Source organism: Pelecanus crispus, chromosome 2, assembly GCF_030463565.1.
Source record: "Pelecanus crispus isolate bPelCri1 chromosome 2, bPelCri1.pri, whole genome shotgun sequence".
In the NCBI taxonomy this organism is placed as follows: Eukaryota; Metazoa; Chordata; class Aves; order Pelecaniformes; family Pelecanidae; genus Pelecanus; species Pelecanus crispus.
The window spans coordinates 91,912,508-91,938,245 of record NC_134644.1 but is presented as its reverse complement, the minus strand read 5'-3'; the positions used below and the strand labels follow the sequence as shown (position 1 = coordinate 91,938,245).

At 40.8% G+C, this 25,738-nt stretch overlaps 1 protein-coding gene across 1 annotated transcript in view; it reads right to left on the bottom strand.

Annotated features, from left to right (window-relative positions):
• Nucleotides 1-2,646: 2,646 nt before the first annotated feature.
• The window catches only part of ANKH (ANKH inorganic pyrophosphate transport regulator), a 105,343-nt gene continuing 82,251 nt past the window's right edge, over nt 2,647-25,738 (bottom strand). Inside the window, exons 9-12 of the mRNA XM_075705160.1 lie at nt 7,749-7,878; nt 6,632-6,755; nt 5,942-6,041; nt 2,647-3,554 (exon numbers count right to left, since the gene is read on the bottom strand). Of these exons, the coding sequence (XP_075561275.1) occupies nt 3,438-3,554; nt 5,942-6,041; nt 6,632-6,755; nt 7,749-7,878 (471 nt within the window). The 3' untranslated portion in view covers nt 2,647-3,437. The remainder of the gene's footprint in view (nt 3,555-5,941; nt 6,042-6,631; nt 6,756-7,748; nt 7,879-25,738) is intronic.

The following is a 25,738-nucleotide window of genomic DNA, read 5'->3' as shown; positions in this document are numbered from 1 at the left end:
CAAACCTCCACGTGAATTCACCGAGGTGACTGCACTCTGGCTTGATGAAGCAGAAAACAAACAAGTTTCTCTTGGAAAATATTTATCAGAGAGATAGATCGCAGTTTCATAAGTAACAACACAAAAGAGACAGCTAAGCCACTTTACTAGAACTCAGGCAAGTCCTTTTGGGAAGGAAGAGGTGCAGGACAGGGCATGCACCAGCATCTGCCCGACAGAGACACTGGAACCAGTAACGCTCTGACTGGGGTTCAGCCGAGGAGGTCGGCTGCCCGCTCCCCGCCTGTAACCCAGCTGCTTCACCAGCCCAGCTGAATTCGCCACCGACCGGGAGTCGGAGCACTGAGGTTTCAGGTGGTCGCTGAAGCTCCTGACAACGTTGCCCAGCAGCAGAACCGGCGGCTGCCGGGCACAGGGCGCTCCCGGGGCACGCGCCTCCCCACTGAGCACCCTGCCTGCCACGCAGCCAGGACCCGGGCCGGCACGAGGGGCTGGTTTCGACTCGCTCCTTGCACAAACATCAGCGCCTTTTGTTAATCCAGCAGAGCAATGTAAAGAAAAACGCGACCCACAGGAAGCGGAAAGAGATGCGATGCATGCGTCCTTATGCCACCGCTTGAGTTCTTGCTCAAATCCCACCGCTCCTGTGCTCATTCAGTATCGTGCAAAGTAAAGGACTGTTAAGTGCTACCCACCCCACCGAAAATTTATCTTTTACAATACCATTACTTTAATTCTGTATGACCAATAATTCCGGTTTTGATATTTGTTCATCTTCTATCTAAAGCAAAAGCTTCAGTGTTTGATTTAATTTGTTTTCAAATTTTTACTTTTTGGTGCAATTACTACCTTGAAACCTACATCGGTAATGCTCAAAATTCTTAAAAAAATACCACTGTTTGAATTTTAGCCATGTACCAAAAGAAACATTACAGAAAAATATTTTCTTGCTTTATCTCTACAGTTCCTGAAAAACTGTGTCTTGTGGACTTGGATACAAACGTACTGGAGAAACCAAAACTACATGAATAGAGAAGACCTCAAATGGCCACTGTGATCTGTAACAGTCTATATACACGTTATATACATATGACTGTTTGAGAGCCTGTATTCATGAATGTCTACAGTCTACATACTGCACAAAGTTCATTTGCTGAGGGGTTTTTTTTAAATCTTTTTTTTAAAACTACTGTCAGAAACAAGGAGAACAACCTTGTGGTGGCACAGAAAACGTGATTACTGGATTTAGTCTTACCCTCCTAGTGCCACTGCTCATTAACCATGAACTGATTTTGCAAATCTGTCATTCAACCCAATAAGTTCTACATTTTTTCTTATTGCATTTGTACATGTAACAAATTGGTACAAATGTTTACAATAAAATGTAAAGTTCATTGATACAATGCCTTTCATGACGGCCATAACTGGTTACTAGCCAACTTTGTAGTTTTTTAGAGACGTTTTTAGCTGAACTTGGAAAAATAGGAAATGTATTGTAGCTTAAAATAAATGTACATAATATACAATATATATATTTATACACATGTGTATGTCTACATACACATATATTGATATAACATTTAAAGTAATGTTTAGTTTTGATCAGTTCTCTGAGTGCTGGGACTACCTGGCAAATAAATCTAGAAACAGAAGTTGCCCACAATTAAATAATCATTTCCACAACTTAGAAAAATATACTTTTACTAAATAAGGTTTAAATTAACTGATTTATGGATATAGCATGGAGGATAATGGTTTCCAGCCTCTGGCATGATTAAATCTGAAAGGACCCAAGCTACTACAAACCGGTAACGAACGCTGCCCCGCAGCCAAACGCAGAAGAGCACAGAAATACAAGCTGCTGCTGCAGCCATCATTTGTGGCACCCAAACCCTCTCTGGTTCGGTCACCTCTTATGTGGGCTTCATTTCCACCCAGTACCTGCCGCCCACCTGACCTCACACTCTGTTTTTTAAGGCCCACTTCAACCACAACCACACAGCGCCTGCGCCTTCTCCACGTACAGCACTTGCTGACTGATGTGAGCAGCTCCCCACTTCCACGCAACTCTTGCCTTAAGCGCTAACATGATCAAGGTCCCTAATTAGCGACTTGGAGGACCATCAGTACTCGAGCTTCACCATACGGATTTTGATCTACTGCATAGGTAAATATATTCTAGCAAAACATACATATGTGTGTGTGTGTATATATAAAAAAGCATCTATACATATACACACATGTGTGTGAGTATGTGTACATCTCTCCATAAAATATTTCATGGAGCTATGTGTAGTAATGCCATATACCATGGTATCCTGCCTACATTATCTGATTTTTTTTTTTAAATATATAGGCACCAGAAATAAGTATATAGAGCAAATCAACCTTTAAAAATTAAAGTTAAATCAGTGGACAAGAACTTTGGTAAAGCTTGTCAATATTTATTTTTTTTTATTCAAATACAGTCAAAGTCTATCAGTTGCCATCACCCTCTTCACAAGAGGAAAGTGCATGTGGGTTTTTTTTTTTTTCCTAAAGAAAATTATACATAAGGTGGGGCTTAAGGATTCAAGAAAATTTTGAATTAAATGTTTACATTTTTCAAAAGATTACTATCTTTCTGATGGAATGAAAGCTAAATAGAGTTCTTGTCCTGTGTGTATTTTATTTATTTATCATATGCATATACATATATAAATATATATATGTATGTCTCTGCTTATGTACCTCTGTGCGTATATACACATCCACACACTTTTAACAGGAGAGAGGAACCTGTTTTTCTCCACTTTGTGTGTGGAGACTTACAAGTTCCTCCCTGTTTTGTACCCTGTGCAGTACAAGCTCTAGTGATGAGGCCAGACAAAAAGATATAGTTCACCATAGTATATTAGTTTATGTAGCAAAGTAATTTTCAAGCAAGTAAAATAAAGCTCTGTATTCCAAACTTCTTTTCCTTAACATTTCTCATAAAAGAAAAGGAAGGAAAAGGAAAGAGGGGAGGGAGTAGGATTATGGCAGTAGCATTGAACCAGTGGCACGTGTGCGTGTGTGTATGCGAGTGTGCAAGTGCATGCACGTGCGCGCACACACACACGCACATGCACAGAGAGCAGGGCTTTGGTTGACAAATGCAGATTGTCCAGAGAAGGTGGATGCATAAGTAAGGAAGACTCTACAGTGATGCAATTGTATCTTTTATGTTTGCATGGAGTGAGAAAACAAATTCAATTGGGGGGGGGAAGCAAAGACCTCTTTTTAGGTCCCTCATCAGTGAGAGCATACTCAGTATGCTAGAGAATTTATCTGAAACCTTTTAAATCAAGGCCTCTTTATTACAAAAATAAAAATGAACAAACAAAAAGTATGAGAGACGACAAGATGCCGAAGTGTCACTCCAATCGTCCCTGCAGAGAGCAATTGCATCCCATTTATTATTCATTCTCTTCTCTCATTTCTACGATGTCTGTCATTTCCTCTGTGTGAGGCATGTCGGTCATTGCAGAGTCTTCACCTTCTGTAGCGGCTTCATTCTCATTCCGCTTCTTTTTCTAGGTTGAAAGAAGCATTTGGAAACCTATCAGTAAGTTGTGCATGAACACAGTCCTACAAACTTTGGGCACTGGGAGAAGTGAGGTGCGAATAATTTTTTTTTTTTTAGTATGTTATTAAGAAAATATTTGTGTCATATTCGTGGCTAACTTAGATTTCCATAACCTTCCTGGGGCTCAGCATTCTCCTTTCTAACATAAATGCAATAATAGAGGCATTTCTTATGCTAAGCAACGTCCAAAACAGGCTTCAGCACAACTGGAGGGAAGAGAGCATCTGGAATCTTTTACATCACACAGACTTTTTATTAAAAAAAATAAGCAAAGCAAACAAAATATGAGAGGAGATAAGCTGCTCTAGGGAGGGACACAGAGGTGGCAACCTAATTTCTCAAATGTCAAACTTCAGGAATCTCACAAGATGTGAACATTCTGGCTTTTCTTGATATTGCTGATCCACTGTGAGCCCCCACCCCATCAAGGCCAAGTAGAGTATTTTTGGCTAGCAGGAGCAGGAGGGCATTCAAAAGTCCTATGATTCATCCAGGATGTCCTGGATTAGTAAGGCTAAGAAGCATTCAGCCCCACTACAAAACAAGTTGAAGCATCTGTTCCTTATTATCTGTTTCTCAGCAGGCTGACTAGTTTTACAGAAACCACTTGTACAGCTGACAAAAAATCCCCCACAGGTATTACTGATTCCGCTGAGTTGGGCCTATCAGAGTTTCAAAATTTTAGAGGTGTCTACACAACAGTTGATTTGCAGCTCTCAAACCCTGCGCGCTTATTACCACTGTAGGTGAAAACAAGTTGGTGTATACAGCTACCGGTTGGCTCTGCCACTGTCACACTGGCTATTGAGATGACGCTGTCAGCTACATACTAATTCTGGTAAGGGGATAAATTAGGTTGGCACAGTTATTATTACTACTACCTGCACTCATCACTGCAAAAAATTAAGCACCATGTCCCTGGCCAGAAATGCTCTATGAGCTAGTCCTGTAACAAACAAGCAACAAGGAGGTTAGTCCAAACATGTATGTTGTGAAACCACAGGCCAAGAACAGCCATTTCAGGGTCTACAGGTTTTACTCTTTGGTGCTCAAGAAAAACATGACAGACTAATCATGACAGAGATCAAGGTCTTCTGTTTTCTTATGAACCGTGTACACTCTGGTCTACTGCCATGGCCTGCACTGTTACTACATATTAAAACTGGTTTTAGTTTGTTCCAACATAAGGCTTTTAGATATTCCATCTTCTGTATTTTTTTGCTAAAATTAGAAGTGGTGGGCATAGAATCGTTTAGGTTGGAAAAGACCTTTAAGATCATCCAGTCCAACCATTAACCTAACATTACCAAGTCCACCATTAAGGCAATTAAGGGTAGAGTAGCAATTTCATGTTTCCTGGCTTGGTGGCTGGATTATTTATAATGAAAGTAAAAACTAGGAATCATTAAGATTGGAAAGGATACCTAAGATCATCAGTCCAACCAAATCTAATTAAAAAAAAAAAAGTAAATGCATAGATTGGATTTTCTGCTCCCATACACGGAGTCCTTCGGCACCGTGGAATGATGTACACACCATGCCATTTCTGCTTGGAGTTGGGCCTGGTGCCTACACAGTGCCTTGAACACATAACTGGAAGGGCACAACATGCAGATACTGTACCCAGTCACCTAGCTAATATTCATCCCGTGTTTGACTTCATTTAGCGGAATATTCTTTGAAATCCATGTACCACTACTACTCCGTACATGTAGGACTGTAGTGTGTGAAATATGTAAAGGTAAGCCTATGAGAAATCCTTGCCAGTTTAAGTATTTGTAAGCTCCTATCCTCTACTGCTGCAGGAGTAGATCTTGTTTTAAGCCACTTCTTTAGATGACAAAAAAAATAAGCAACTGTACTTTTTGTCCATTTTCAGCAGAGCTGGTTTTATAAAGACATAAAAGTATACATATACACACCCACTCACCCCCACACACACATACACGTACATATAATAAGCTTGGGTGAGTAGTTCCTGTGTCTACGTAAAGAAGCTATGTTGTACCGTAGTAGCAGATCTACAGTGCAAAGCAGGTGGTGGTAAGGACATGATATCCACGATATGCATGTTTTGAGGAGCAAGAGGTTTACTTCAGACCAGCAGGTCCCATGGCCTGAATGCCCACTAGCAGCTGGAGGGCACCTTCTGGTTTTATTTCAACCCAAAGAATTCCCAAGTTGCACACTCTTGAGACCACATGGGGAAGCAAACCAAATTCAGTAAGTGGGGATGCTGGGGAGTTACATTTCAAAAGTGTACTCTTAATCTGAACTAAAATCCATTATACTCATCAACTGCTTTCACCAGATCCCACAGAGCCTAATTCTTACCTGTTTCCGATAGACGTAACAGGCTGCTATTGCAACCATGGTGGATTCTCCTACAAAACCAGCTAGAAGGGATCCTACTCCAAGAGTGGCTCCATGAACTCTGTGGGCGGCATAAAAAGAAAGTAGTCATGGTTGTGTGAGAATGCATGATTCATAATTGTATTTCCACTGGCATATAGAATCAGTCTGTTGTTAGAAATATTTCCTTCAAAGACGTAATACACTGGCAAAAAGAATAACTGGGACTTTAAATGACTTTTTTGGTTTTTTTATGGCTTCACTGTTTAAAAGAAACATATTCTGAATCAAATTATGAACTAAGAATTTAAAGTCTTGTACTGAGTGCTGTAAAAGAGATTATTTAACTTATAAACAAGATATTCTTCCATTAGCTTTCTTAACAGTGCATTTATTAGAATGGAAATAAATTCCCCGGAGGATACGTTTGCCTCTCTGACATTTGCCTATTTCTTCAAAAGGGACATCGCTATCATGCCTGCCTAGAGCAAAGGCACACTTGTGAATTTGTAAATGTTTCTTTTCCAGATATTGACACTATTTAGGCTTTATATTGTGGTTAGTAATTGGGGAAAATGTTCTGAGCTACCCAAATTCAGCTATTAAGTGACAGGAAATGGGATGGAAGAGGAAAGCAAACCCATGAGCTCTGTGGAGAGGAGAACGATTTACCCCAAGTAAGGCAGCACAATGAGACTGGTGATGAGGACGATAATCCGCAGCACTGAGCTGGGTGCCAACACAAATGTCTTCTTTAGAGTCATCAGCCAACCAGTCAAGTGGGCTCTGACGGTCACTGTTTATGAAAGGGAGGCGAGAGTAGTAAAAAAAAATCAGTCATCTCATATGAAGCTTTTTCATGCAGACAGCATTGTTCAAAAATAACCATGGTGAAATTTCTGTCTCGTAACTTTGCACACTGGGAAGCCTTACTAGAAATGAAGTAGATCTTGTGTCCAAATTGCTTTAATATACTGATTTTTGAAAAAACAATGCACCAGTTATAGACAGCAAGCCTTCCTGAGAGCTGTTCTCTTACAACCGATTTTTTAGATGGTCCACTCTGTTTTCTTCATTAAAAGAATATCCCTTCCCTAAACAAAAATCATACCAAGGAAAATTTTCCCTCTAGCTCCTGTGTGGTACATGGTGTAACAGCTAGTCACAAAAAATGGTATCTGCATGTACCTATTCTTATATTTGGAGTTTACCTTTATTACAAAACTGTCTTGTCATACACGCAGAAAACACTACATGATGTAGCATTTGATTACAGAAGTTAGAAATTTTTTGAGGGGAAACATTTTGATTAGTGCTGTCAAGCTTGCCTCTCTCTTGAATACAGGCATTAATTTTTATTCTATATTGTTTATGCTGTGATGATATCTGGAAGTGCCACTGAGTCTGGCAGCAGAAGGGGAGACTAATGGAGGTGATGTTACTGTGGAGCTGGTCCTAGATGCTATTCCAAACAGTTAATTTCAGTCTTGGCATGCATGTATTGCTACTGCCATTCATGTGTGTGTTCTTAGTCAGCTACAATAGACAGAATTCAGACTTTTGACAATCAGAAATCTGCCTAATGACAGACTGCTCTTACCGCAACATTTCTATCTTGACTACCAATGTAAATAGTCTTGGTCTACACCAACTTCAATAAAAACTGTGCTACTTATGCTAGGCATGCATTTAGCCACTCTTGTGTGTACAGCCACGCCAGACTCTACGACCACACCTCAAAGTTGGCTTGGTTTTGAGGTTACAGAGTTTTTATTTTCTTGTTTTTTACCTGGAACTGGAAAGAAGGAGAAGATGCGCAAAGGAACAACACACAGCTCTGCAAAAGCGAAGTCTACTCCAATTATGTCAACTAAAATCTTCTCTGACACATTTGGCGTCCAAAACATCACAAAACAGAGCTAGGAAGAACAAAATTAAGAAATGTTTGTATTTCAGAAGGGAAGCACAACAAAAGACAGGCCCTCCTGGTCTAAAACATTTGTTTACTGATGTGTATTTTTGGTATTAAATGAAGGAAGAAGATGAAAAAAAAAATGTTTGCTTTTCTACAGTGTTCAGGGATTTGTAGCATGCAGCAATTACTGTTTTAATCATCACTAAGGCAGGCATATTTTATGATTAACTTTAATCACTTTATTTAACCATTCTCTTATGTTTCTGCCTCTTTGCACATAGACTGATGAAAGAAAATAACACGTTAAGCAACAGTCCTGACTCAACAGTTTATGAAGCAGTCATTAAAAAAACCCCACACATGCATGCAAACCTAACAGAGTATTTGTTTACTGGGCTCAGATTCTAACAATTCAAATATTATGGCTCAGCCTGACTGTAATCAAGAAGAAATTGGAGGGAAGGTTTTAAAAGGCTCTTCAGAGAGCCACCCCAACCACCAACAGGTTTTGTTTTCGACTTAATTTGAGGATGCTGAACGCTCTAAAAGTCAAGACCAATTTTGTTGTTCTCAATAAAGAGTGGAAAACAGATTCTCACTTCTCTCATATCAATCAGTCAAAAATATTGGAAAAGAAACAATCACAAGCAAAGCTCATAAACACAGTCAGAATTAATTTCCTTTACTTTGAGAAACATATTCGAAGCACTGTTTTGCAACAATTTAAAGACGTTTTAAAATATCTAAATGCGGTAAGACTCTAGTGTACACATAGTATATTTACACTCAGCTTGCATGCAAATACACAGAGCACACAAGTAAGAGAAGCATTTTAACTTCAGAGGCAATTCCTACTCTTCATGTTCCTCACGTACCAAGACTGACGCATATAGAAAGAATTTTTATGGTGCCTGCAAATGGTTGTACTTGAACGGTCTAATTGTTACAAAAAGAGTAAGAAACTTGATTTTTACAGTACGCTCTGGTTAAGACACCCATATTCCTACAGATTATCACATGTTTTAATAACTAAAAATTTGAAGCACTCCAAGACCCAGAGATCTGCCCTAAATCTGAGATGAGGGGTTTAAACGTGCTGCTGATACTAGTATTGTTGGTATGTAAAATGCCTGATACCAAGGCAAAGGTGTTCAGCATAGTCCTGCAGACACAGTGCCCTCGGGCCACAAATTCACCAAGTCTGGTTATTTTACAGAGTGTGCTGTTTAGTCCATACATGAAAGGAAAACTTCCATAAAAAACTTGCAACAAATGGTATAGCGGTAGTACATGCTGTTTAATTTTTTGGTCAGTACTGAGGCAGGGCTTCAGTCCGGGCTGAGGGGGCTTTTGGCAGCTGGCAGGTCCAGCTTCAGTTCAAGGCACTCACTGAAGAATGGTGCTGACAGCCCTTACAAGACTTTTCTGTAAGAAAGGGTACCAGACATCCTTTCAAGTATAACTACTTTGCCATTTAACTTGGTTTTGTGATTTAAAAAGAGATTTCTTCCTGTTATTCTCACAGTAAAGCACATGTTAAGGAAGCAAGCTGACTGAACAAGGCAAAACTTGGGACCCTAAATGCTCTGGCACTCCTCTGTCAAGTTACAAACCAGCATACCAGGTAAATTATGCACACTGGCTGTACAATCTGATAGCTCTCTAAGGCTCTGTAACTACTCTCTTGTAATTTAGCCTACAAGCTAGCATTATAGTATCTAGCTCTTCTCTTATTATTCAGTTGTCACATCCCTACATGTTCAGATGGCTTTTAAAGCTAGTCTTTGAAGCCCTACCACCTCCAAGACAGCTGGGATTTCACTCTCATTCTTTGGTTGTGTGCCAGGATTATTGTTTCTGTTTAGCCTATGAGTATTCAGACCGCAGGAGTTTCCCAAGGTCCGTGACTGAGTGGCCTGTAGGAGGTCTTGTGTTCTGACAGCCTGTGCGGTGAACAAAACATTTCACCTTCCTGCAAAAAGGCTTATCTTCAGTTTTCTTCTCCACTTCTTAGGGTAGGAACCACTATTTATTTTTCACAATTGAATGTTCTACTTGACTAATTTGATGGTGTCTTGTGGTGTATCTCCATCATCTATACAGAGAATAGTAAGTGGAGGAAGGTAAGAGCAGAAGACAAATGAACTGAGCATGGAGTTTTTTCCGCTTTAGCCAGCACTTCTCTGTCCCTGCCAAACTACTTGTACAGCGTACAACTGAAGCAGAGGGGACAATCTAGAACAGAGAAGGTTGTGTAGTTGACAATCCAGTTACTAAAAAGTAACTGCACAGTGACAGGAGCAAATGCTTTCATTGTTGCAGACACCACTAGGCAGACTGCAGTGATTTGTACTCTTACTGCAAATGACCTGTAAAGCAACCATACAGGGAATATTTTGTCAAATCTTTCTTCAAAGTCCAAAAACCAAAATAAGATGCAAAGATGTCCGCTCTTCAATTTTAATTTTCTGTTTTCATGAAAGCAAAGACCCTTATGCTGCTTGTACTGCACAAAGCCATTAGCATCCTACTGAGCAGTATAGTTACTGCTGCTGCAAGATTCCATACGTTTATGCTAACAGCAGAGTCTGCCCACTGCCAGCAAAAGGCAAATAGAGCAGTCTTTCCTTCTTCAGTAGCTGTTTGAAAGAATATTCTAACATGGTTAGACAGGTAAGCAAATAAGTGACTAAAAGCATTGTTCTCAATCCTGTTCTCATTGAGGTTAGTTTCTGGCCTTAATAAGAACAGACTCCAATCTCCATCCAGCTCCTACAGGAGGAAGGTCAGTTTGCAAATCAGAGGTAATGACTTATACCCAGGTGGTATGCAGTCATTCCTCCTCAGTTGCAAACTGCAGTCTTCCCTGCTCCCCACCCCACTGATGAGCAGAGAGTTAGTGCTGATAAATGGCTTCAAAGAGCACTTCTTGTATAGCAGCTGGTGGGTAAAGACAGCAGTGACTGCGAAGCTCAAGAATCAGCAGTTTGAGGAGGTGAGACATGGCAGCAGAAGGACCTTCTATTTCTGTCTCAGTATGCTTCCATCATTTGGTTGTAATATTGATAACTAGTTTCATTTTGCAAAGAGATTCCTCTCTGTCATCTTATGAGCAGATGATATTCTTGTTGCCTGCAGGCGACACAGCCTCAGGAAATTAATGCTTTGCATCATGCAAGCCCTCTGCAATTTAACTTCGACAGCACTTGCAACTTGGGAAAAGTTTCCATATTGTTTCAAAAACCAATTCAAAATGTAGTGGAAAAAACCAGGCTCTACTTCAGGAAAACAGTAACATTAAACATGCAAGGGAAGGAAGGTATTTCAGCTACTGATTTTATTACAGATGAGGTATACTGAAAATAGGGTGGAGTCTTAGCTTTTTGTGATGCTGAGTGGTCTGTTTGATGTTTGTGATTACCTTGGTAAAGGGTAAAGACTGATCAGAAAAAGAGACTGGAGAAGATGGTAACACATGAAATGATGCAAGTAGTCCAGCGAAACAGAGAGCATGGTGCATACAATTAGAGATGGGATCTACTGGAGTAAGCAGTGGTAACTTCCTGGGGCTCAGATCAGGAAAGATTTTTGGAAATATGTCTTAGTATGTCTCCTATCTTTCTTTTAGTTAAACACTGTTTGTTTCCCCCTCGCCCTTATGTCTTTCTTCATGTGTCTGCAAGGTTAAAAATAGAATAAATAGGCTTGGGTGGGGTTACAGTTATACCTTCATTTAATCTAATCAAGACGTGAAGATGAAACAGTAAATGCTTCAGCATAGGCTAGCAACACACATGCACAATGGCACTGCAGCTTCAGGTTGCGAGTGCAGTTGGCTGCAATGGCTATATACAGCAATGAATGCTGTACTTGGCAACTCTGCTGAGGCTGAAGCATTTTAATGCTTTGGGAGTAAGGATTTTGCTTATGAAATTCTAGCAACAGAATTGACTTGATTTTCTGTTATGGTATGAGCACAGCGTGGTATTAAAGGATAGTTTTGTTAAAGCCTTTGATCATTTAAACAGAACTTCAGCTGAGCAGAGATGAGCATTTTAAAACCACAGGAAAAAATGAAGACATAAACAGGAGAGTGGAACACTACAAAGAATACGCAGGCCCGAGTAAAGACAGTAATATTTATTATGATGGTGTTATCTCTTGTAAACAACAGTAGCCTAAGTATTTCTGAAAGTGTTTTAATCATTTGAATTATCTGAAGGGTTGTGCTATTGGGTAACATGTCTTTAACTGATCTACAGTAGTAAAATTTGAAAGACTTTATTAAACATGTCAGTAATTCACAGTGGCATAAGAAAATCAGTACAGCTGTAACAGATCAGGTCAAAGCTCCAGTGAGATTAGTACCCTGCTAAAGGTCACTGGGGGTTGCATATGGAAGGGGCACAAAGAGCAGGGCAAGTGCAGAGTAAGAGACGCTTTTCTGCGGCTGCATGGTCTGAGCTGCTGGCAGTTAGGGCTTCAGGTGTTCAGTAACTGCGGTGCACCTTCATCCCATGCAGCATTATGTTGTGCATACAAAATATCTAGTATTAGTGATGGGTTGTGTGTGTCCTCCCTCAATCCAGTTGCGCATTAAAAAAAGTCAAAAAACCTCTCACTTGTGGCTTAGATGCTCTCTGTAAGTAGATGTGCTTACTTCCATGTGGAACCTTGCTATTCTTAGCTAGCAAATTCAGTGCCTCGGCATATTACAAGGTTACACATCAAAAACTTCTGCTGTCAACAAGCCTGAGAGAACGCACCAAAGCTTTGTTTCAGCAGGGGAAGTATCAAACTGGTAGTGCTTAGTCCAACTTCTCTTTAATCTCTTTTCTTAAGCGCACTCCGTGCATTTTACTTTCACTAATGATTGTGACGAAAGACTGTTCATGAGATTTTGTTTCAGATGCTGCATGTGTGAGTTTGAATGCTAGTAGTTCTTGAAAACTAACAGTCTTTTCATAGGCTCTGCATCTCCTGGAAGCTATTTCCATTTATTCTGGTTGCTGACAGGGATTACTAAACCTCAGAGACCCACTACATAGTGCATTATAATACGTTATGCTGACAAAGGCTATTGTTATGTGTATCGTAATCTGCAGGGTGCTAGACTGATTTGCTTTTAGGCACTTGTGGAAAGCTGCCTGTCTTTTGGGACATTCATTGATAAATATAAGGCACAAAAGAGTATTCTAGTGAGCTATGAACAACAGTACAGCATTTCTAGACTTCAGTGCAGTCCCCAGTTAGACGAAACACTGCCTCATGATAAAGACATGACATGGCTCTGTTCCTGTCGTGGTTTAACCCCAGTTGGCAACTAAGCACCACACAGCCGCTCACTCCCCCTGGCCTGCTGGGATGGGGGAAGAGAATCAGAAAAATAAAACCCGTGGGTTGAGATAAAGGCAGTTTAATAGGACAGCAGAGGAAGATAAAGTAATAATAATAATGATAAAAGAATATACAAAGCAAGTGATGCACAATGCAATTGCTTGCCACCTGCTGACCAATGCCCAGTCAGTTCCCGAGCAGCAATCGCTGTCCCCCAGCCAACTGCCCCTGGTTTACATACTGAGCATGATGTCATATGGTATGGAATAGCCCTTTGGCCAATTTGGGTCAGCTGTCCTGGCTGTGCCCCCTCCCAGCTTCTTGTGCACCTGGCAGAGCATGGGAAGCTGAAAAGTCCTTGACTAGTGTAAGCAGTACTTAGCAACAACTAAAACATCAGTGTGTTATCAGCATTATTCTCATACTAAACCCAAACCACAGCACTGTACCAGCTGCTAGGAAAAAGATTAACTATCCCAGCCGAAACCAGGACAGTTCCTCAGAAAGAAGCTATGGAATCCAAAACGGATGTTTTTAAAAATGGGTTAGACTTATACCAGCCTGGAATGGGATGAGGATAACAGATTTTACCATGGGGAAGGGTGCTATTAACATGCTAAAGGTTCTGTGATGAAATGTAGTTCATATTTTTCTCCTGCAAAACAACTATCAGCAGATGTTTCCTATCATTTAACTTGCTATATTTCCAGAAGGATGGCTGTCCAAGAGAAGTGTTTTACCCTCCAAATATTGTTCTGTGTATGTATTGAGGACTGGATCTTAACTAATTTAACCCATGCCTTGTTCATGACTTTCCATGCCCATTTATGCTACATGGCACCCAGTGAGGGCAGAGGAAATCTGCTTTACACCTTATTACACGTCTCAGCTTTGAATTGCACCACAGATCTTTGGGACAGTATCAGTTAAGTTTATCACTTCTATTAATATGGAAGAATATAAATCATATGATTTTGCCTTTTGAAGTGTGCAATAAACAACTCAAAAAGTAGCCTGAGACTTATGTGGTCTGACCTCCTGATATACTAAACATCTTCATGACCTCTGTCTTTCTCACATAAGCAGAACTTCCGTAATTCTGTCTCCTTTCAGAGCTTGTATCACACTTAGAAGATGAGCTTATCTTGCAGATATGTTTGTAAGTCAAAAGAATATCTTGTTCTAACTTGCATTGGTGTGAAAAACTAAATTTGACTCCTCTGTTCAACATCTTATTTTGCAGGATGTTGGAAAAAAACCTATTTTGTTGAATTTGTTAGTGCTGTTCTTATGGCTATTCCAAATCCATACCTTCATTGACCTTGAAAATTTAGTTCTTCAAATGACTCTGTAGTACTGGGGCTTGTCACTCAAAAACTTACTCCAGCAACTTAATGTTCAAAGAAACTGCACTTTTCTCTTGTTTTTTTTACAAAGAGTAAAAGTAACAACAGTTTTGAATTGTTAACTACTCATACTGAAACTACAGAAATAGCTATTAGTTACACCCCTTCTCAGACCACAGTTGGGAGTGTATTTCCGTGTTGAACATAGTTATGCAAGAGAATACAAATTCCTAATACCTCCTGAAGCACTCATTCCACTACGCAGTCTCTCAAATAGTTGAACAAGGAAAATGTTTAACAGGGTTCTTGCAAAGGAAGGAGCTCCAACCACTCATCAATTTACACAAACAAAGCGTTTTGTGTTTTATTGTGGAGCAATAAATCAAAGTGTCTGTTTTATCATAAAGACATTATACCCTATTGATAGGAAATCACATGTGAGTTTAAGATTAAATTAATCAAGTGAAAACCTGGTTGCCTTTTCTGCTGGTTTTGGCTGGGGTAGAGTTAGTTTTCTACATAGTAGCTAGTATGGGGCTGTGTTTCGGATCTGTACTGAAAACAGCGTTGATAACACAGGGATGTTTTGTTACTGCTGAGCAGTGCTCACACAGAGTCAAGGCCTTTTCTGCTCCTCACACCACCCCACTAGCGAGTAGGCTGGGGGTGCACAAGAAACTGGGAGGGGACACAGCCGGGACAGCTGACCCCAGCTGACCAAAGGGATATTCCATATTCCATACCGTATGACATCATGCTCAGCAATTAAAGTAGGGGGAAGGTTGGCCGGTGGGCTGCTGCTTGGGGACTGGCTGGGAATCAGTCAGTTGGAGGTGAGCAATTGTTTTCATTTGCATCACTTGTCTTTTATTTTTCCTTCTTTGTTATCTTCCTTTTCATTACAATTTATTATTATTATTAATATTATTATATTTTATTTCAATTATTAAACTGTTCTTATCTCAACCCATGAGTTTTCTCACTTTTACCCTTCCAATTCTCTTCCCCCCCCCATCCTGCTGGGGGTGTGTGTGAGCGAGTGGCTGTGTGGTGCTTAGTTGCCAGCTGGGGTTAAACCACGATGTCTTTAAAGACTTGGGGGGTGTGGGTGTGTGTTAGTTTTTTTTCTTTTAAGCACACTGCTTTAAACAATCATAAAGTTCTTTGGAAGCTGTGGAGGAATTGCTGGGCATGGTACGACAGCAGAGGCCAGCATCACTGGCTTGCTATGGAAGCTTGCTGAAAAAAAAATTTGATCGGCCCAAATGGAGGCACTGAAGGTTCCCACAGTCTGACGCTCTGTTGGGATATCATGATGATATGCTCATGTGTCCTGTAATTCCGAAGCGGGTAGAAAGTGGGTCCTTTTCTTGTGTGGGAAATCTAAGGTTTTCAAGATGAGACTGGCCAAAGCCCCAGGGAACCTGTCCTGACCTCACAGCTAACCCTGCTCTGAGCCAGAGGCTGCATCTGATGTACTCCTGAGGCCCTTCCAGCCTGAACAATCCTGTGATCCTATGAAGCAAAAAGCCCTGGATCTGTGTGCAGTAAAAATGTCAGATCACAGGTGTATTTGAAAGTGGTTTATCATAATGCTGATGACTTGAATCACAAGGACATTCTCTTACAGCAATTATCCCTCAGGCACATGCAAGTCAGTATAGATTTCTCTGAACTTTGTGTTCTGCGAAGGGTGGTGTAAAGCTGAAAACAGCCATCATAAAATTTGTCAAGCAGCAGGGGGAGCAAAAGAAACCAGAGCCTGCCTGCGGGAAAACTCCCTAACTTCACATCTTTTCCTGAAATAATTGGTTTCCACAGATCTAAGTCTCCCCATGCCTCTGCCAGCTTTCCTTATAGTTCAGAGTGGCAAAGCACGACATTCTTCAGAAATAAAGCTAGGTCCAGCAGCTGCACTCTCTGATAGCATTAACATGATGCCACATCTGCTTTCTCACCAACTGCTGCTGAAATACTCAGGTGGTATTTTTCAGGCTTGGTTGGGTCGCTAAATTGTTTAAGATAGTCATTATATCTCCCCATTTAATTATGCTGCTTTATATTTACAGAAAGCAGGATATTTTACTGACTATAGCCTCACTTTAAAAAAGCTTGAATAAACCAAAGCTGGCAGATTCCTAGGCTCTCTGTGAAAACCATCGACTTCACAACTCAGCCACTTTCTTCTGTCCTGAGTTTTCTGCAGCCCTTGCTGCTTCCTATCGTGATGATGGAGTTTGAGCAGAAACATGCAGTGACAATTTTTGACCCTTCCTCTTTTGCTTGCTCCAGCCACTCATGCAGAATAGACCCTGTGTGTGAAGCCTGAACAATCATGAAGGAGACATCAGTTTCCACCTCACTGGAGCAAACAGAAACCCTTTGTTCCAGGACAAAGGCTCAGTGCAGTACCATGGATGGGACAAGGCCCTCATGAGGATTTTATAAAGTCAGCCTCTGGTGGTCCAGCATCTTCCTGAGCAGGCAGGAATACTTCCACTCATGTCTGAAATAATTCTTTTCTGAAGGGGGAACTAAACCTGACCTTGAAAAGGTAAAAAGCTTCTCAAGCGATTGTCTGCCAATATGTCATTTTCTAACTGCTATTTTTGTGCCAGCAGCTTGAAGATAAAAAAAAACAATCTGGGAGTTCAGAGATGGGCAAAATCAAAGCAGTGAAAACAAACTCACCCACTGGATGGGTGGTACTATTCTAAAAGCTGTCCTTGGCAGCCCAGTTGTAACCTTTGATAATAAAGCAATGCAGAGATGTAAAATAAAGACAATCAATAAAAGACAGGAAAAAATGAATGAACCTTGAACACAGATGCAGTGGCCTCTGCAATTGCTTAAACCTTTGGCTGCTTTTTGACCTGTGACACTGAATGACACAGGTATATATGGTGGCAGCAAAATATGGTTCCTATACATGTTTCCCTTCATTCGTCTTTAAACTTGGGAGGAAAAGCTACATGGAAAGCTAAATAATGCGAAACAATACTTTAGTTCTGAAGAAAATGCAGTTTGTACTGTTTCTTAAAGCCAATTGCTAGCCATGCCTAAGCTCTTCTTTGTTGTAAAAAGGTATTCCTGAAAGCAAGCAACAAATACCAGGAATGCAGGGATACACTGCAGTAGCTACTCTGAGTCTGAAGCTCTTCAGCACTACACAGGGGGAATTAATTATTCTCACAGGCAGAAAAGGAGATATTCAGGGAAAATCTCCTGTTGAGGAGAGCTGTAAGCATGACCTTGGAAGGGAGGATAAACTACTGCTTTAATCTGGATGAACTGGACAATGTACTATAAAGTACAACTGCTTTAAATTTGGTGGAAGGGGAATGAGGATAGGCAGTATTAAGCTACGATTTGATATTGTGTGATACATTAAAAAAATTAAATTATTATTCAAACTCTAAAGTTCCATAGTCAGACTTAACTTCCTTAAAAATCAAACAAAAAACCACACAAAAATCATATAACCTTGGTCAGCTTTAGAAAATAACAACGGCTTGCCCTAGTTAATGTAGTAACACAAGCCACTTTAAGAAAGTTGTCTCTTAAGGAATCTTCCATTTATAAATTCTAATGCAATGGCTGGTAACTGATGTGCTGGAACTACAATGCTGCAAAACTCTAGCTCATGTCCCTGGCCATGTTTGTTAGAACACTAGCACCTCAAAAACTGAAAAGCATCATTGCCATCAGAAGTTGTATTACATTTTTGATCCAGAATTCAAATTTTTTATTTTAACAGAGTAACTTAGCCTGTGCAATGTTATAGTTTGGGCATGTGAACACTGGTAAACTCACAGATTTCATTGTTTACATGAAAGAAATCATCATGATAAATCCTGTTTTCCATGGTGTGGCTAAGCTGTTTCCTGTAGTAAGGCAGGAATGCTTACTTATTTGGCAGTAGCCAAATCCTGAAGATAGTAGAGATTAATGAGGTTTCTAACTGGGGTCATATTGCATTTCCCTTTTGCTGGAAAGATGTAGAGTATCTGAAAGGCCAAGGAAGTTAAAGTATGTCTTCTCCTTTTCAGACCCTGATGCTATTCCCTTGACCATGAGTCACAAATTCATGAAAAAAATGAGGCTTTGTTAACCTTAGTCCATTTGTAACTACTTGTTCAGCTGCTGCGCTCTCCTGCACTGTCACTGCACAAAGACTACATCTTTGGCTCTCTCTTTAGCATTAAATACTCTCATATTCCCCCCGCCCCCCCCATTCTACCCCCTTTCCCAATTCCCAACTTGGCCCTGGTGGGCCATCTTCTGAATGTCTGCTATCAGTCACCTATATGAGAGTTGAGATGGGCAAGTGGGAAGGTGTCAGCATTGCAAGCAGGTTAGGCATAAAGCACAGAGAGGAACGCCTAAATTAAGGACCTCAGAAATCACCACCTTGTTCTGAAAATGCTTTATTCAGCTTGTGAGCTGAGAACCAGCATTAGCAGCCTAGAATGTATATAGCTATCAAAGCTCTAAGAGTTGTAATAACCGGGTGATTTTCTCAGGTAGCCACCCTCTCTCAATACACAGAGAACAACTGTGGCATCAGTCACAGGGAAACAGAAACAGTATCCCTTGCTGTTTCTTGTTCCCCTTTCAAGCATCTGAATCACTTGAAACCATGGGGATGAGGCAGCAGATACTCTTTTAAGTGAGAGTGAAGGAGGAATAATGGAGTAAAAGCCCTGATAGTCTCTTGCGTTGCTCAGAATTTGCAAATCACTTTGCTCTGCTCTAGGTTGATCTTTACCAAACTTAATCAAGAGTGTACATGGAAACCTTCTCACTCAGTCTGCTAAAATGCATGAAGGTGAGGGCATAAATTCTAGTATTCCTATATTTTCTTGGCAGCTGACAGTCTAATACTGATTTCACAGCAGTAGTGGTAACTGACCTTATTTTCTTTAGGAAAGGGGAAAAAAATTAACCACATTTTTGTGAAAGTATGTTCACATATACTGCCTGTGGCAAATACTATTTTAAAATAGTTCTTCGCACCACCCTCTGACTACCGTGAAGCTGCCTGAGGCATCTAAAAATTAAAGCTAATCTCCTGTCAGGTCCTGAATGCAATTTACTGTCTTTCAGCCTTGAAATAAGACCCTTCAGGTGTCTGGTCTTCAAAGATGGAAACAAAGCGAAGCACACGATACTTTTGTAGGTATTGCAACTTATTAAGTGCATTCACAGTGGCTAAATGTCAGCCTGCATGGGACTCCAGAAACCAACCAGCTGACACGCAGCAAGAGATGCCTACTGCATGGAACTGCTGCGCAGTTATATCACACTATGGATGCTCCTCTTCTGCCTTCAAAAGGTTTCATCAGTGAAACAGGAACCTGTTCCTTGGCATTTCTCAATATGCAAGCCTAATTCGTATTACCCTGAATGCAAGCTAAGGATGCCTAGTAGGACAGCAGTCAGTCTTGCTGCAGAGATGCAAAGAATTCTTTAACTTCTGTCCTTTACCAACAGTTGCTTTATGTCTCATTGTTTAGCAGGACAGTGTAGCTGAAATCATTAAATACATCAGTGTCTTATGTATGCAAGAGCTTTACTCAGGACGCTTTGTCCTGTGGAAAATGAACTTAAAGGTAAATGTAGAAAGTGATACTAAATGGCATATTTATTAAACTAGAGATTGAAAATTTGAGATCAAATGCGACTGCAGAAAACTGCATAGTCTGTGGTGACCCTCGTGGGAAAAATCAGCTGCAGGACTGATGGCTGGGAAATAACAAGATTTGCTCAGTTCAACTGAAAATTAAACAAATATTGAGTACAAAATATTTGGTAGATGCATAGCATCAGAGTGGGAATATGTCAATAAACCCATGCTATTTCAATAATATACTGAGTTGGTATGAATATTCCGTCTTCACTCGTGTGGGCTCCAATTTTATCTGCCAGTGCCTACATTTCACTGGCTGGTGAAGACTTGTTGATCAACAGGACAGGAGAGTTGGCAGATGGTAGCCACTTGGCACTTGGCAGTTCCTAGTTTGGCATAACCAAATCCAAAGCAGAGCGCAAAAGCTTGGGCATCTGGAGTTGCCTTTTAAGCAGACGAGGCTTCTCAGCCTGAATGAAACACGTCTGCTTCTCTCCCACAGTGACTGGCTCTAGCTCTTACAGAATTAAGAAATAAGTAGAAAGCAGCAACTACTGAGTCCTGTACTGTGTACTTTAATTCTTTCATATAGGGAATTTTTCCTGCTACACTGGCTTCCTTGTTCTTGATCAGGGTTTTCTTCTTATCTCCTACGTGCTTGATGATTAGTTATAGAAGATAACCAAGCAGATGATGACTGGAGATTAGGCAAATGATGAGATGGCTTGCAGTAAACTCTCATCAAATGGGACAGAGACTTTCCTCCTCCCCTCTTCAGGCTGAAACTGAATTATCCCATCACAGGGACCCAGCAAAAGAAACCCTGTGACTCTGGAGCCCTCTCTGCTGTTTTAAGACTGTGATGGGATCCCTCCCTCCATTGAATCCTGCAAGATCAGTTAAAGAACCTACGGTCCCCAGCAGTCTGTCCCACTTTTCTGCCCGTGGTCGGAGGGAAATAGGAGATCAACAGGCTAACATGCTAAATGCTGCAGCTTATATATAACTTCTGATCGGTATAATACAATATAAAAAACCCCACTTCCAATTATATATAACTACACTCTGGGTATGATTACATACTTATCAGATACATATTTATAATTACATACACTATACATTAATAGATAAGATGAATATAACTGCCAGCTGATGGTAGCTTACGCTGCTGTGCTACAAGATGTAAGCACTGGAGAGCTGACACAATGCCTGCGTGCTGCTCTTCCTAAGGGGCTGGTAACTTCCAGCAAATTAAAGAAACAGAGTTGTCAATAGTAACTCCTTGAACTACAGATGCTCATCAGCAGGAGCCCTTAGAAATCAGTATGTGTTTTTTCCCCTGTCAAAAGAGTAAGTTCAGATATGAATCCATATATTACATTCTATTTACAAACAAGGTAATGTTTTATCAATACAAAAAATGGCCTAATATATAATATAAAAAGTAATATTGTAAGTATTAGAAACATTTTAAAGCTATCATTAGACTCCTCAATTATGGACAAACCTGACTGTAAAGCAGGTGACATTTTGACATGTATTGACACACACATACTCAACTCTCAGGTCCAAACGTATAAGCCAGTAAACTGACCAGCTGTTTGCTCCTACGTACATCAAATTTAAACGTTCACTGAGATTTAAACCTAATGCAGGTTACCTGGCATTTGAATTTGGCTACCACAACACAATTGATGCATATCAAATTAGTTCAGCTTAAGTGCCTGAGCCTTCACTTTAGTTGAAAGTTCATGGCAATGTTTTTGGTTGTTTTTTTCTTTTTAAAAAGGGATTTACAGTTTTTACTAGTTTGCCTGTGGTTTGTAACAAGTAAATCTGAAATTTGTAAGCCTTGCATAAACCACATACACATATGAGTGTAGATGTGAAAGCTTTCCCTCCACTCTTTCAGTCTCCTTTTGGAATAGAATGGAATGAAAAATCACAGGGCAAACTTGAACATCTGGATTTTGTTTCTTAAGCGGTGTCCACTAATTAAATATAAGATAGCATTCCACACAATTAGCTTCTCCCCTTAATCAGTCTGTTTATTCATGAAAACTGCTACTTTCCCCGTTTGTCCATAACTACGCGTCCATTTAAAAAAAAATCAAAGCAGCATTGAAATTCCTTTTATAATAGCACTGGTGCTATTATACTTAAAACCGGAAAGAGCTTTGGGCTGTTTCTAAGAGAACACATGTTAAAACTGAGGAGTACTGTGCAGCTCTCCTGCTGTACATTAACTTGGTGACGGATGAACGTGGTGTGGTGCGCACAGCACGTCACCCTTGGCACCTTGAGCCTGTCTTATCGGTAAGGGAAAACCTGTTGCAATACATAGAGCACTCAAGAATATGAAGATACAACTGTCCACATGTCCTGCTGACACTTTAATTAACAGGAACCATGCAGCTAACAGGAGCTGGTGTTTGGAAATGTATGCCTAAAGCACTGTGGTCTGTCCTAGCTGAGGATGCTTGAAGAGGAAGCTGAACTGAACAGCGTAGTTCACTAACTACTGCTGTAAGAACTGATGGCTCCTGCCCTGGTATAAACAAACAAGTAAGTATAGACTATTCTGGGTCATTTTTAGTGATGGTGAACTAGGGAGCTTTCACAGTGGTCTCTGAGAAGTTGCTTTCTCTGATCAGCATCTTGTATGCTCCTTAACCAGTGATCTTGCTTCAGCCACACAAAGCCAGCCATGCTTTTACCCCAATGGCAGTGACTGAAACGAGGGTGCTTGCAGCTCCTATTAAGACATCACTTGCCTTCCAAGGCGACTCTGAGACACGAACAGATGCCACCACTCTCAGTCCCCTCAGAGAGTTAAATGTCCCACTTTCCCTAGCGCTGCTTACCCAGTCGATGGCCTGCTTTCAACTCAGGGCATGCAACTTCACCGACTTGCACAGGGTTTGCACACAGACGTGTGCGTGAGGGCATGGCTGTGACCGCCACGTGGAGTGGGCAGCAGCAAGTGCAGCAAAGGAACTTGTGCCCTCCCAAAGGAGCCCTCTGCTCATCACTTTCGTATAGCAGGCACTAACTAACATGAAATCAGCCTGGAAAGCCTTGCAGCTCAGAGGCAGATGACCAAACGCTAATCACATGGCTGCCAGCAGCTAACATTAGCCAGGGAAAAGGATCTTAACTGACTGCAACTTCTGTGTCATCACAGAGACTTAAGGAAGAGCTCAAGTGGGAAATGGAGACAGAATTTAAAAAAAAAAAAAAGAAGGAAAGAAAGAGAAAGGTAATTTGGCAGTAGCTGTGCCCTACAGGCTGCCTTGGAAAACCCCTGAATTCTGCACTATGGTGTCTGAGTTCAGAGATGCTGCCACTATTCTAAGAAAAACCCTTGCTGAAGTGCAGCCTATTTGCTGTTACTCCTGCTGGGTAAGGCAGGGTTGCCTTGAGTAGCTCACTCTTCGCAGAGCCTACTCCTCTGCGCACAGCTCATGGGCGAGGGAATGCTCTCCCCTGACAAAGCAAACCTTTGCTGCAATGGAGAAATATAGTAATTTAGCACCCAGACAAATTATTTTGGGATTTCTGCACTGTACTGAGGCTGACACATCCCACAACCAAAGGGATGTGTGCTACAAATGCACCAGTTCTCTTTCTCAGGAGCCCGTGTCTTCACTTAGTTTACAACTGTGCAATGATCTCAGGGCTGAATTGTAGGGTCACCTAAACAGGTCTAGCATTGAACCAAACTGTATAGTTCTTCAGCAGCCTTATCTGGCAATGGCAGCAACAATGGCATTGGGAGCAGTATCTCTACTTATATATAGAAAGAAGCATTTTTTCCGGAAGTGCCTAATGGCAATGAAATAGCAAATAATGGCAAGCAGCATTATGCACAGTCTTTAAGCTGAGAGTAAATTACCAAGCATGCCTTATTTTCTAAAATCAGAACCAGTCCCTTAATTGTATGGGCAAAATTCTTCAGCTGAGTCCCTCCCTTCTGCTACATAAATTTTACATTCAGCTACATAGCCACAAAACAGGGCTGTTGGAAGGAGTCACTGCTTACTTACAACCAAAACCACATCAATATAGCTAATCACACCAGCTCTCATATATTGGGCATCTAATGGCTTCTATTTACAGCCTTGCAGCTTCTCTACAATTTTTTCACTAAGCAATACAAATAATTCCCTTTTTTTGAAGAAGCAGCTTTAATACCAGCCTGATGCTTCAAAGTCATGAGATACTACTTACGATCACACTTGGCAGAATACATTTGCATGCTGCCCTCTCAGCCTGGGAAGGCTCAAGTGCAGCCTTTCAGATCCCATGAAGACTTAAAATAAGAACAAAGTTTATGTTTCTTAGCAGAACTATGCCTTTTTTTTACTCTGACCCAATACTGCCACTGTCAACAAGGGTGAAAAAGTGCTGCTGCTGTAGTAGTAGCTTTACAGTACTTCTTGTGCAGGCATGACTGGTCTATGGAAGGAGGTAGGGCATTTTTCTTCCAACTCTATGAAACAGCATGTCTTCAATGACTGGGAAGTTTCCCAGGGTTTTACACTGGGAGGGTACTTTCCTGCACAGTTGTTGGTCATACTAAAAGTTTCACTGTTCTGTTTTCCACTGGTTAATGGACTTCATTTGTCTTTCCACCTTCTGGAATCCTTCTATAGATCATCCACTGAAGAATGGATTCACATGGCATGTCTAAGTATTTTACTTTTTTTTATCTCTTGGTCAGCCTGGGAGCCTGTTTCCCATTTTCCCTCTGATCCTGAAGAACAAGATGTTACCAACAGTGATGCCACTAGTCTGACTGCCATTCATTGCAGTAGAGCCCCTCCAGAAAAACACAGCAATTACCAATGGCCACGGGAGCTCAGCTACAGTGGCCATCTGGCCTGGCTGCAACAGAGGCAAATTTGAAGTCCAGTTCCTTAGAACCTGTGGCACACAATAACTTGAATTATACCAACGTCTACTGAGCTTGTGTGCTGAAGCATTTGCAGGCTCAGGCCCTTGAACCAAACTGGGTCTTTAAAGCTCATGTGTCTATTTTTCCTCTCTGTCTGTTGACAAGCAATCCTAAGAATCTGTCACTAGTAGGCAAAAATAGAAACAGGACAGGAAAAGCTATGAACCTCAAAAGTGTTTCTGGTATTTCAGCATGGACAAATCTCTTATGATGAGCATATGAAAGAACTGCCCTTGAAAGTACTATAGACAACTTTTGGAAAAAAAATCCTGTCAAGTTACAAAACAAAAGCCTACTGCAGTAATTAAAAATTACTCTGCAGAGGATGGTGATGGTAATGTGAGAAGCTCGTGATCTATCAGAACTCGAGTAAGCTGATAAATGCCCAGGAGGGTTAAGAAAATAGTCAGTTCAGAGAAAGCTTTGAGACTGAAATAGTATTCTCAGAACACTTTATAAAGAGGAAAGCTTTCCCCTTTGTGGGTCTCTAACAACACTGACAGGCTTGAAGGGAGGCTCCAGCTGTAGAGAACGTAACCTTGGCTTGGCACAGGACACAAAAGAAAACCCCAAGGTGTGTGATGGTAGATAACAT